The sequence below is a fragment of the Littorina saxatilis genome, linkage group LG14 (genome assembly GCF_037325665.1).
Source record: "Littorina saxatilis isolate snail1 linkage group LG14, US_GU_Lsax_2.0, whole genome shotgun sequence".
Taxonomy (NCBI): Eukaryota; Metazoa; Mollusca; class Gastropoda; order Littorinimorpha; family Littorinidae; genus Littorina; species Littorina saxatilis.
In genome coordinates this window covers 27440861-27454799 of record NC_090258.1, presented here as the reverse complement: position 1 = coordinate 27454799, position 13939 = coordinate 27440861, and the positions used below count along the sequence as shown (strand labels likewise).

General features: G+C 42.2%; 1 protein-coding gene across 1 annotated transcript in view; it reads left to right on the top strand.

The window, feature by feature from the left end:
* Positions 1-13939, top strand: part of LOC138946564 (protein TANC2-like) — a 33287-nt gene that overhangs the window by 4503 nt on the left and 14845 nt on the right. Inside the window, exons 3-9 of the mRNA XM_070318006.1 lie at positions 2566-2901; positions 3879-4052; positions 5751-5852; positions 6747-6868; positions 7298-7783; positions 8210-9114; positions 10514-10534. Coding sequence (XP_070174107.1) covers positions 2566-2901; positions 3879-4052; positions 5751-5852; positions 6747-6868; positions 7298-7783; positions 8210-9114; positions 10514-10534 — 2146 coding nt within the window. The remainder of the gene's footprint in view (positions 1-2565; positions 2902-3878; positions 4053-5750; positions 5853-6746; positions 6869-7297; positions 7784-8209; positions 9115-10513; positions 10535-13939) is intronic.

The following is a 13939-nucleotide window of genomic DNA, read 5'->3' as shown; positions in this document are numbered from 1 at the left end:
ACTGAGTTTCTCATGCTAACACTTGATTGAAAACTCATGCCTATTTGGCATTTTCAAGGCTACTGATTCCCTGGCTTTTACTCTCTCTGTAAGCCCCCCCCCCCCCCCCCCCCTCCCATTCTAACACATACCACCACCACAATTATCACCGGGTCACTAACCCCTTCCTGTTACTCTCCCAACACACTCACATACCAACACACCCACACACACACACACACACATACACACACACACACACACACACACACACACACCACACACACACACACACTAATTTCAGGACTTCCTGAAACAACCACACCACCTTTGCGGCTATAACAGCAAGAGGAAATGAAAAACACATGTCCCTTTCTATTTTGTTCTCCACTCCCTGGAGGTAATAACTAACAAGGTACAGGTTTTTCACAGGTAGCAGGTTAGAGGTAATAACTAACAAGGTACAGGTTTTTCACAGGTAGCAGGTTAGAGGTAATAACTAACAAGGTACAGGTTTTGCACAGGTAGCAGGTTAGAGGTAATAACTAACAAGGTACAGGTTTTGCACAGGTAGCAGGTTAGAGGTAATAACTAACAAGGTACAGGTTTTTCACAGGTAGCAGGTTAGAGGTAATAACTAACAAGGTACAGGTTTTTCACAGGTAGCAGGTTAGAGGTAATAACTAACAAGGTACAGGTTTTGCACAGGTAGCAGGTTAGAGGTAATAACTAACAAGGTACAGGTTTTGCACAGGTAGCAGGTTAGAGGTAATAACTAACAAGGTACAGGTTTTGCACAGGTAGCAGGTTAGAGGTAATAACTAACAAGGTACAGGTTTTGCACAGGTAGCAGGTTAGAGGTAATAACTAACAAGGTACAGGTTTTGCACAGGTAGCAGGTTAGAGGTAATAACTAACAAGGTACAGGTTTTGCACAGGTAGCAGGTTAGAGGTAATAACTAACAAGGTACAGGTTTTGCACAGGTAGCAGGTTAACTGTCAAACACAAAGAGGGAAAGTAAAAGTTACCTACCTCTGGGCTGCAAGGTAAGGAGAGGGTGAGGGAGAGAGGAGAGGGAGAGGGAGGGGGAGAGGGAGATGGAGAGGGAGATGGAGATGGAAGAACCTGGAAATAGGGAGTACAAGACTGCCAACATCAAAAATAAAATCGTTTTTTTGAGTTTAATGTAGGAGAATGTGCAGATGCTATGAACAGAAGATTTGTACAAGCAGAAGAAGGTAGAGGTACTGGTGGTACAGTTGAACCTGGTTTTTAAGATCGCAGCCCCCTTAAAAAAACCTTATGCACTTATATTATCAGTTTTTCTGTTAACATCTGCAAATTTACCTTCATTTTAAAGGTCCTTGTCTACATTTCTATACCGAAATCGTCATTTGACCATTAAAATGCAGAGTCTATTATCTACAATTATCAACAATACACCCATTTCGATCAGGAAAGACGAAGCCAGTGTAGCTGTTTGAAAATTCATTGTAGTATTCCAGCGTAGTACTCATAGTAGGATATCCTTATTTGGAAAATGCCAAGCGCAGAACTCCTCTCATATCCCGTGCATTTCTTGCGTTTAAAAAAAAAGCGTGGACAGCGCTCCAGTGTCAAACTGTTGCTGCACTTGTTTGAGCGTGGCTATAAGCATAGTGACAGGAATTTGATAGGTCAGTATTTGTAGGCAAAGCACATGTTCTCAAACAGAAAACAAAATATTGGAAGCGTGAGTCACGCTACCCAAAAATAAAATCTTTTTTTACATATATTTTTTTTCTATAACTTTTTTCCCCATGGTTCATTCCTCATCTGACATAACTTTTTAGCGAAATCTAACCATAAGATTATTGAAAAAAAGCAAAAATGTAGACGACCACTTTTAAGACCTAATTTTCTTAGATTTGTTTAGGTCTTAAAAGTGGGGTTCCACTGTGCAAGGTTGGCCATGTCGCTTCTAATTAGCACAGTTTTCACTGTCCTGGCTTTATGGCTCACTGCTTTGATGAGATGGACATTATGCTAGGCTGAGAAAAGATCACGAAGAAGAAAAGATCACGAAGAATAAAACACAGCAAGATGCAAATGTTTTGCTGACTCAGTACATCGTGTCTGTGCATGAATAGTGCTGTTGCGTCACTCGGATATATATCCCCCACTCACCTATATCCCCCACTTACCTATATCCCCCACTCACCTATATCCCCCACTTACCTATATCCCCCACTTACCGTAGGATAGTGGAACCCCCCTTTTAAGACCTCCAAAAATCTGAGACAATGGGGTCTTAAAAAGGAGGGAGTCTTAAATCGGGGGTTCCACTGTACATTGAAAGAACAGACAAGAAAGGTGAGGTAATGGACCAAACACAACATTCACAGGTACAGTGTTCTGTCTTCATGATCGATGTCTTTATACATCTTGCCTTCATCATAGTCAACTTTATTTTAAAGTTGTCTGCAATTTTGACATGCTTTAATTAAGCATGATTTGAAAAATTATTCAAATGTCTTGTGTACTGTTCATGATTACAATTAGTACCCTGTGACTTAATTAACATACCTGTCCTTCTCTTTCACCAGGTGAGGACAGCCCACCGCCTCCACCCCCTGACGTGGCTCAGAACGACCTGATGATGAGACTGGGGCTGTTGCTAGGCGACCGGCTGGCACCAACAGACCGTCTCCATGGCGCTCAGCACCACCCCGGTGCTCCCCCACCAATCCCGCCAAGCACCGCCAACCAGACGGAACCAGGTTACACCGGTTTGCGGCAATCCCATCATCCCTCTACGCTGCCGCTTCACATGGCAAACCAGACGGATCAGACGTTCACCAGTGTGTCGTCTTTGTCCTCCAGTAACGACAACACGCCGGAAAAAGGATTGTCCGACACCAGCCCCATGTCTACACTCACTGGTAAATTAAAAGACCAAACAATACTGTACTCACGTGTTTGACGAAGACGATACCAATAACAAAGGGCGACGTTTCGACCACTGGGGTCTTCCTCAGGCACTAAACACAGAAAAAAGAAGACAGAACGAAAAGAAGATCTGCAGAGTAACGATTCACATTTAACGACTGACAAACCAAAACAAAAAGACAAGGGAGGCTTCTCCAGGCTACTCATTGGTAAAATCAATTGCTATATCTTATGGTTATATTTTTATCTGTGGAGTTTATATATAAACTGCGGTTAATTTTAGCTAAATGAAAATTCACCTCAGGCTGGTTAATTTTGATTTGATTTTACAGTAACACATGCTATGATGCAGTTTCGCTTTCCAATATTGTAATTTTGGTTGATCTATTGCAAGCCTGGGATGCTGGTCTCCTGTTTTCACTAAATGTAGTCTCAAGTTGAGTTCGACAGTGACTTGCTCCCGAGCACATCCGCCTGAAAAGCATTTCTCTATTATGAGCTTGTGTTTCATGTCTCTGTGAGGTTTAAGGCTACACCCAGTTTCCTGTTTTGTTTCACTCAGAATATTGAAGAAAACACTTATTAGAGGGGCAAAATCTAAACTCTTCTGCGTTCTTCTTGGATTTCTGATTATGATTAACATCTATCCTTACCATCCTGATGAAGTCAGAGACTCTGACAAAAATTTGATAAAGAATTTACCGAAACTAATTGCTGTTGTTGTTGGAACGTTTAATTATTGACAAAGCAGAACATGACATTCACAGATGTATGGACCCAGCGGTCTTTTAGTGCACAGACAAACACTAATTAGACAAAACTTATCTGACAAAATGTTGAGCCGCTTACAGGGAAGACACAAGCGAGGCAATAGATTGCCTCTGATTATATCAAGTTGTTTTTTTTTGTTTTTTGTTGTTGTTTTTTTTCAAGTTTTGATGTTTAACCAACATCTATATCCATTTTGCAGTGTCGTCAGGCAGTGAGCAGTACGGGATACCCAAACCCCCCTACCACCACCCCGGCCTGAACCCGGTCGGCAGTCGCGAAATGAGTTCGGACAGCATGGTCTCTCTGATGAGTACCAGTACATCACACAGCGTCAGTCCTCAGGCCACCACGCAGCGACCCCATTCCATCACTAGTGAGTGTCATCATGATGATGGTTTGTTAGAGAGAGTTAAGTTCAGATAGTTTGGTATTTTTGATAAGTGCAGGTACATCAAAATAGTCCTCATATGTGGACTGGGTGGCCGAGTGGTAACGCACTTGCGCTCGGAAGCGAGAGGTTGCGAGTTCGACCCTGGGTCAGGGCGTTAGCAATTTTCTCCCCCCTTGTGCTAGTCTTTCGGATGAGACGAAAAACCGAGGTCCCTTCGTGTACACTACATTGGGGTGTGCACGTTAAAGATCCCACGAGTGACAAAAGGGTCTTTCCTGGCAAAATTGCATAGGCATAGCTAAAAATGTTCACCAAAATACCCGTGTGACTTGGAATAATAGGCCGTTGAAAGTAGGATATGCGCCAAAATGGCTGCAATCTGCTGGCCGATGTGAATGCGTGATGTATTGTGTAAAAAAATTCCATCTCACACGGCATAAATAAATCCCTGCGCCTTGAATATGTGCGTGATATAAATTGCATAAAAAAAAATAAAAAAATTTTTTTTTTTTTTTTAATTTAAAAAAAATTAAAAAAGATTAAAAAATCCCTGCGCTTAGAACTGTACCCACGGAATACGCGCGATATAAGCCTCATATTGATTCATTGATATGACTCATCACAGCAACTTCATACAGTATGATGATGATAATGATAATTGATAACTATGATAATGATGATGATGATGATGATGTCGTCGTCTCCCAAGGGATGTCACAAATCTCACTGATTTTATAACCAATTTTAGTTAATCCGATCTCCCAGGTCAACTTATGTGCAGACCTACTAGTGACTTAACCCTCTTCGTGTGTACACGCAAGCACAAATAAGACCAAGTGCGCACTGAAAAGATCCTGTAATCCATGTCAGAGTTCGGTGGTTTATAGAAACACGAAAATACCCAGCATGCCTCCCCCGAAATCAGCGTATGCTGCCTGAATGGCGGGGTAAAAACGGTCATACACGTAAAAATCCACTTGTGCTAAAAACATAAGTGAACGTGTGAGTCTAAGCCCATGAACAAAGAAAAAGAAGAAGAAGCTAATGCTGCACAGTGGTAGTCATCTATCCCAGACACCTTGGAAGTGATTGGAAGTTCTATGGGTGTTTAATTGTGGTCTTTTGTTTGTTTTATGGGGTCTTTTTGTCTTTGAGAGGATTGAATGTGGAAATTGGTTGACCTTTGAAGACCAGCTGAAGTTGTTTGTTTGTTTTCTTAGGCCCAAAAAAAAAAGGTCTGTTTACGGTAACATAGGCCCAAAAAATAGGGTCGGTAGGTCGGGATTTTTTTTTTTTTTTTTTTTTTTCCAAAAAACCATATTTTTATTTTTTTTTATTTTTTTTTTTTTTTTTTTTTTTTTTTTTCCCCAAATGCCAAAAAAAACCGCGAAAAAATAGGGTCGGTCGGGTTACCGTAAACAGACTATTTTTGTTTTTTGGCCTTAGCTAATCCTTCTCTTTTTTCTTTTTATTTGTAAAGGAGTGATGGCCATCCAGAGAAAGGCTCCCTTTTCTCCTCCACTTTTTATGCCAGTTGTTTTCAAAGGGAACGCCCTTAATCCTCCGCAGTAACTGGCATCCTCACATTGCCACATTTTCACTATTATTTTCCTCTTCTGTCTTTTCTTTTGCGGTCATGGTGGTTTTCAATTTTTGGTGTTTGTTATTTCCCCCTTTCAGCCTCCATGCCAGGTGCAATAGAAGAGTTGCCTCTCTTTGGCAAGCGACGGTCATCTTTACGCAGGTCTGCACGGGCAACCATCGCCACCGCTGATGGTAGAGGTGAGAGATACGTCAGACTAGCTTCATCCAGGTCTCTCCCTAAGTAGTATGATAGAGTTGGGTTGATTTGGTGGCTGTGATATTATTTGTTGTAGAAGTATGTAAAAGAGGTTGAAATAATTAGGTGATGGTTATGATTTATTGGTTTGTTTTGCTAGTTTTTGAATTTTTTTTATTTGCTCTTTAAAGGCACAGTGCAGCTCACAGCCTTTGTTTTGCGTTTTTGTTGCAGCTGAGTGCATTTACAGTTCAAAAATCCTCCTATGGTAGTAAAACAAACCCAAAACTACCCAACGACGACATCTGTGAAGCTCGACAGTTTCTTGTTCACGCGAGTGCATAAATTAACCTAGTTATTACGTGGTGTTTGGTCGGAGTTCGATTCAACTGAGTGATTCCGGCCTCCATTTTGTTTTACACAAACTCATGATGACATCTGACATAGTTTGCTAGTGACGTGTCTTTTTGTGCATGATGTGGTGATCTACCTGATCTAAATTTAGATCCAAAAATAGGCCAAGATCAGCCGGGTCCGAGTACGAAATTAATTCGTAAAAAAATCGCAGTTCTTGACTCTTTGGGTGCAAGTCAAGGAAACTTGGTAGTTCTTCTAACGGATAGCTGCCTGACGTATGACTAAAAGCCCCAGGGGCTCCGTGCACCTGGATTTGACAAGTTCAGTACCTTTAAGTAAAAGTACATGTACCAAATATTTTACATCGTTTACTGTGTTTTAAAAAGCTTTTCGTCTCTGTTTTTTTTAATTTATTTTTCTACACGTAATCACCTGTATGTAGATGGGATTTTTTAGGGTTTTTTTAGGTTTTTTTTTTAGTGCGATTTTGACCTTTCTGACATGTACTTATACCCGTATGCCTGTACTGTGTTTTTCAGTGCGCTTCACACCTATCCGGCCCCCACAGCTCCACCTCAAGCCCATCATCTTTGAGGTGCCGCACCCCGAGGGCCGCCCGCTCTTCATGGGACGCGAGTGGGTCTTTCGAGAGATGGAAATGGTGGGTGCAGTTTTCAGAGAAAATAAAGTGAAAATCTGTTACAAGTACAGGTCAAGGTACCAGGAAATGTACATGTACAAAATTGGTTTGGGGTGGAGTCTGATATTTTGTGTCAGGCTGATGGGTAGAAGCGATGGGGAAAGAGTGGTGACGGGAGGGGGCTGGGGATGTGAACATTGCATTAAGTCGGGAATGGTTGTCGGGTAATGGACCTAGGGAAGAAAAGAATTTAAGTTGAAGTAACTGAATATTCAGTAGAAAGACTTTGCGAAGTCGACTTCGGCTCAATTAAGGACGGGCTTATCATGCATAGCTAATGTACCATCCAGAGATACATCACATGGTTACTAGGACGCTGGCTATTTCAGTGCAGTCTAAAAAGATTTTGAACAGATTTTAAAACCCAATTTCTGCCCCCTGAACATGCAGGTGCTGAATGGTGAAGGCTCTACCCGCTATCCCGGAGTGGTTCTTCTCGGCGGTGTTGGCAGCGGAAAGACAGCCATAATTGAACAACTCATCGCCTACAGCTGTTTCCAAGGCAACGCAATCCTCTCTTCCAATGCCGGCCACAACCACCCCAAACTGCCCGACACCCAGGGTGTCGCAAACGGGTTCAATTCCAGCCCGACCTCAACCCTCCACGGAAACCCCAACCGCCCAGGCGCTTCACCGAGAAAAACTTCGGTCGGAAGCACGAGCGTGGGGGGAGGGGGGGTGGGAGGAAATCTTTCTGCTTCGGTGAGCAACCTGAGCTACGCATCGCTGGAGAATTTAGGGCGGCAGGTGGTGGGGTTCCACGTCTGTCAGGCGGATCACAACGTTACCTGCATGGTGCCGGACTTTGTGCACAGTGTGGGGGCGTACCTGTCACGTGCACCTCAGCTTCAGGCCTATCGGGATTTGTTGACGCAGGTGAGGAAGGGATGTGTGTGTGTGGGGGAGGGGGGGGAGCAGGAGTTGGAGAAAGAGAGAGATAGTGGATGTGTAGGAAATTGGGGTAAGAGTGTGTGTGTGTGTGTGTGTGTGTGTGTGTGTGTGTGTGTGTGTGTGTGTGTGTGTGAAAAGGAAAGGGAGATGAGAGAAAGACAGTGTGTGTCAGTGTCTTTTGTGCGTGGATGGGTGCATGTGTGCATGCTGTTCGAGATTTGAGTTTGGTTGGTTGCATTTATAATCATTTTTGGTGTAGATAAGTAGAAAATAGGGACAATGGGAGGTGTGTCGTCTCATTGGATGGGCCTCACATTGCAGGTACACCACTGTGCGTTATGATCTTGTCTTCCTGTCTGTCTTTTTACCTGGACAGAAAACTCACCTGTAGTATAATGCTTTGTGTTGCAGGATCCACAACTACAGCAGCTGTTGAGCATGAGGGAGTGTGTTCAGAATCCGTCCGTGGCATTGGTGCGAGGAATTCTCGAGCCCCTCAGGACGTTGAAAAACAGCGGAAAAATCCACTCCGACAGTTGCCTCATTCTCATTGACTCTCTGAACGAGGCTGAGTTCCACAAGCCAGACTATGGCGACACGATAGCCTCGTTTCTGGTGCGGCACGCCAGCAAGTTCCCGTCGTGGTTGAAACTGGTGGTGGGGTGTCAAAGTGTGCTGCAGGAAATCGTGCGACCTTTGCCCTTTCATCACGTGGTTATAGATCGCCACAGCAGCAGTGGTGGTAGTGGGGTGGGAGGTGGAAGCGAGGCTGTGATACGAGACATGCAGGAGTACATTCATCATCGCCTCAACTCCAGTCCTGCGCTGCGCAGCAACGTGGCGCTGCACGGCAAGTTCGACTCCGCTGCGCAGCAGAAATTCTGCTCTCACGTTCAGTCGCTGAGCAAAGGGTGCTTCCTGTATACCAAACTCGTGCTGGATCTTATCGAACACGGACACCTGGTGATGAAAAGCTCTAACTACAAAATCCTCCCCGTGAACGTGTCGGAAGTGTTCCTCCTCCATTTCAACATCAAGTTCTCCAGTGTTAGGGCATTCGAACGTATCTCCAACATTCTAGGCACGTGTTTAGCCGCTCTCTACCCCCTCTCCCTGGAAACCATCTTCATGACGGTGAACTCTGGATACACATCACGCTACATTGCGTGGGACGAGTTTTGCAATAGAATGGCAGTGCTGTCAGGGTTCCTGTACCGGCGCAGCGACGGCACCTACATGTTTTTCCACCCGGCTTTCAGGGAGTGGCTGATCCGCCGCGACGAAGCCGACACGCCAAAGTTTCTTTGTGATCTACGGTGAGTTGGAGGGGAAGGGGTTTTGACGAGTTTGCGATAAAGTTAAGAAACAAAAGAATTCTGTAGTTTGCGATAGACCTGAACATGTGAAATAAGTCTGGCGGGTTTGTAATGGTTGTGAAAGAGTGATTACCCTTGCTTTTGAGTGAAAAAAACAATCCACGGGCCAATCACTAGCGAGGGGTGTGTCTGAAAGACGTGGACAAGGAGCACGTGTGGATTATTTCACTTCCGGGACAACCTGTGTCTGGCCTGTCTGAAAACACCTCCGCGTGAGGGGTTTGGCTGCCAGTGCGGTGAAGATAAAGAGGGAACATTTTCTCTGCCCGCGCGGCAGCAAGCAGGATGTCTCTGAACTGATTTGTCTCACTAAAAGCAAGGGTATTCACTCATTCACAAACATTACAAACCCGGAAGAGTTATTTCTGAACATCGTTTATTGTTTGTAAATGGGGTTGGGAGTTGAATCGGATGCATCATTTTGTTTGTTGACCAGTTCGTGATCGTCTAGGTTTGAGGGCCTAGAACTCGGTCGGGTATAGCTAAGGTACTGGCAGTCGTTTTTGGCACAGCAGTAGAGCTAGACAGGGTTGACAGGAGATGCTGATTTTGATGGTAAAGTATGCATTTTAAAATAGTCCTCTGGCTGATTTTGTATTTTATTTTTTGATTGGCCAGCTTGTAAAATCAGTGTCAAACCAGCATGAAACGTACAGATTCATGCTTACAAAGTATTTTGACCTTCAAAGCTAGTCTGAGCCTTTAAAACGCTTTTAGTGGCGCGTAGAGCACCTCAAAAAGGGATCATCTTTGTGCTATGGAGTATTGTTCATTTGTTGCCTTGTCAATAAGAATGAGCACCACCCTAAGTTTTTGAGGGACAGCAGATTTTGTGAGTGACAGCTGAGTTTTTGTGAGTTTTGCTGGGACAGATGTAGAGCCATAGTCGAGTTTCTAGCTAGCTTGCATTTGATTTGTTACTCTGTGACTGTTTTATTTCATTTGTTACATTTAATTGTTACTGTGGCGTTTCATTTGTTACATTTAATTGTTACTGTGGCGTTTCATTTGTTACATTTATTTGTTACTGTGGCGTTTCATTTGTTACGCTGTTACTGTGGTTTTCATCTTGTGTTCATTCATTTATGTATCATCAGTTTGTGTACACTAGTACATGTATACATGTCTTTGTTCGCTTGTCAATCAAACTCGTTTCTCCGTTTTCACTGTTATTGTTTGTGTTTCGTGTATCATTTTAGGTGTTTCAATTTCTACTCATTTCTCCGTTTTCATGCACTGTTGCTGTTAGTGTTTGGTGGAACATCTCAGTTGTTTCTGTTCCATTTGTTGTGGACCTCAGCTCTCTTTCTGTTTTCTTTGGTTCATTTCCGCAAAGCAGCAGTGCCGAATTTGACTACAGGTGAGAACGGTGTTATCAGATTGTGTAAGCTTTAAACTTGGAATGGAATGTGGAACCAAAACTTGCTTTTCTCTTTGAGCGGAATGTTGCCAGACTTTTGGAGATTTGGAGGCTGCTGCATACTAAATTACTGGAACATTTATGGCAGGAAAAACTTGCATGGCTGCTGATTTTCTACTTCTGGTAGTTTTCATAATCTTTTGGCATAATGAGGACTGAATATTTTCATTTCTTTTAGTTATACTTTTGACTTTGCAAGCTTCTTAATCAAAGTATTAATTGCTTTATATTTTGGGATTTTGCTCATTTCTTTTGAAGAATAAAAGAAGCAGTAGAACTAAGTTGAAGAGCTCTGCATATTTTTCTATTATTCATTTAAACATTTCAGACACTTTGAGTATGAAGTATTTTAGTATGCAGTTTAGGTTTTATTGTGCATTTGTAGCCTTAGTTTGGCAACTTTTTTAAGACTTTATCCTTCATGCAGACAAACATTTTTGTTGTCAAGTTTTGACCCGTTTGTTTTTGTTCATTTCTAATGTTTATTGCTTTTTGTGTTATTTTTCCTCTGTTTATGAATTGAATAATTGTTTATTTGGGCTTCAAGTTTCTGTTTTTGCCTTTGTGAATGCAGCTTTGCTTGCTTTCTTGGTGATACAATAGTGGAACGACTTCAGAAAAATAAATAAGTATAGGTTCATTGCAACTGTAGACATGCAAGCGTACATTAACTCTGTCAATTTCAAATTCGTAGCAAAGTAACGTGTACCATTGCGAGTTTTCCAAAATTATAAATGCTTGAACCTAGCTTGCAAGAAGCGGGTAGAAACAAATATGTGTTCAAGAACTGGTAACATTGTGTATGTTTTGCAGGCGTTTCCGAGATCTGCAATATGGTTCTCTGCAGATTAGAGTAAATCTGTTTTCCCATATAGGTGAGCTAGGGCTTGATTGTCATCAACTGTCCTGTAATTAAAACTTAATCAGATGAAGCTGCCAGACTGAGAGGTCGCTTAATTAGGACAGAAAACATAAGAGAAAGCAAGGGTAATTTTACAATTCCAGATATATTATGGGATTGTTGTTTTTACTTTTAGAGGTAAAGTCTGAGGCATTATGACCAATTTTCCACCCTATTTTGTTCTCCCATCCCGTCTTTGTTGTTTCCACCCCTATCCTCCTTTGCACCCTCCTCCCCCTTGAAAACACAGCACAGTTATGACATGCAGTCACCTCAGAATGGTGTGTACCGCTGTATTGCTACCCCTCGTTTTCCGTTCATTGATTAATGCAAAACTTTTGAGTTAAAGTCAGCCTTTTCTGTTTTTGTTTGAATGTTTCCCTATCTTGTTCACCTCAACCCCACTCCTGCCCACATTCCCCTGCCCACCCTACCTCTCACACACCCCCGTTTAAAAAATAATAATTATTTAAATTAGTGCCTGTAGGACATTCAAAGACTTTCGAGCAGAAATGTCCTATTTTCATTGCCTCTGCTTTTTAAGTACGTTACTTTTCTTGCGAGAGGGGTAGGTGGTTGGCTTTGTGGCTTGTAGTTGTTTATCTTATGGTCAATTTATGGAACATTTGAAGTCAGATATTTAAGGTCCTCTTGCATGTTAGATCTATAGACACACCTTATACTTTTCACTCTGACTTTTTCTTCTTTGTATATATTTAGTTTATTAAATAAGTGACTGCCCTTACTGAGAAAAAAAAGTTTTACCGAGATCGCTATGACTTTTGTCCAAATATCCCCCGAAGGCGGAGTTATGGCTGCCAAAATGGCGGGGTAAAAACAGCCATACACGTAAAAACCCACTCGTGCAGAAAACACGAATGTATACGTGGGAGTTTCAGCCCATGAACGAAGAAGAAGTCCACATATATTTCAAGGTTTGTGACAGCATCGATGAGAGCTGTTATTGAATCACACTAAAATTCACCCCCAGTGAGAAGCAGACATGAAGCGGATGCCGACCAGTTGTTTCCCCTTTTTAAGCAGAGTACTCTCCCATTTCAACAATAAGCTCATTGTCTCCCAGGTACGAATATAGAGCTACTCACTCATATGGCTCTATCTGACCAGGTCCAGACATATCCACTCAGACTGTTAGCTTCAGTGGCTTCCTGTAACGTCCATCTAACACCTGCATTCCAGCGTGTTGATACACAGTTACTACAATTATGAGTGACCTGCTGCAGCACAGCTCAGGTCTCATATTGTACTTCGTTGCAAGCCCCGGGAGCAAATTTTTTATTAGTGCTTTTGTGAACGAGAAATAATTGACAAGTGGTTCTATCCCATCTCCCCCCTTTCCCCGTCACGATATAACCTTCGTGGTTGAAAACGACGTTAAACACCAAATAAATAAAAGAAAGAAAAGAAAGACAGCTTTCCTCCATGTTGTGATTTATAATTAATGTATTCATTTGTATTGTAATTTTCAGCTGAAAAAAGCTTGTATTTTTAACATTATTTGATCTTGTTTTCTCGTTGATGTTTTGAAAAGTTTGTTAATTGTTGTGCACTGTGGCCCTTTTCTCACAAGTTAATGTTTATGTTGTGAAGTTTCAATTCAACCCCGAAACATAATTTAAAAAATGGTATGAACATGTGAATTAATTAAGCTGCTATACGTTGTTTTTGTTTCTGCCTTAAATTGTGTCTTATGTTCAATCTGACTTTGAAAATTTGTTTCTTCTTTTACTTAAAACGCTGTTGGTAACTTGTATACAAGCGGATTGAATTTCTGCGTAAGGAATCTGTATTCTGTTGGGCAAGACCGGTGTAACACGAGAAAATTACTCCCACGAGATTTTTACTCCGGAGTAAAAATTTCGTACGAAAATGTTACTCCCTTTACGAAAAAAGCACTCCCCCATTACACGAGAAATTGGCTCCCCACGACAGGTGAGTTCCGAGTTAACATTTCGTACACAAATGTTACTCCCCTGACGAATAAAAAACGAATTAATTACTTCACCCTAACAAGAGCAATTTAACTTCCCATGCCAGTTGTACAACATTTTGACTCCCTTGTCCTCTGTTAGTCTTGGTGGTGGAAGGAGTGGAGGGAGGCTAGCGCGAGATCACATATTGGCATTATCCCTTCGCCCGCATCCCATTTTCGCGTACGAGATTTTTTACTGGAAGTAAAAAAATGGGGAGTAAACATTTCGTGGAGGGAGTAATTGTTTCGTGCCTTGGGGAGTTCTTTTCTCGTACGAAAAATGTATTCGGAGTGAGAATTTCGTACAAAATTTGTACTCCGGAGTACATTTTTCGTGGAGTAAAAATTTCGTGTTACACCGGCATATCTGGCCAGATTTGAGATCGTGTGTGGAATGTCACTTGTGTGCCTTTATAAGGGCACACATACTCCTTCTTCCGTACACGTGTAG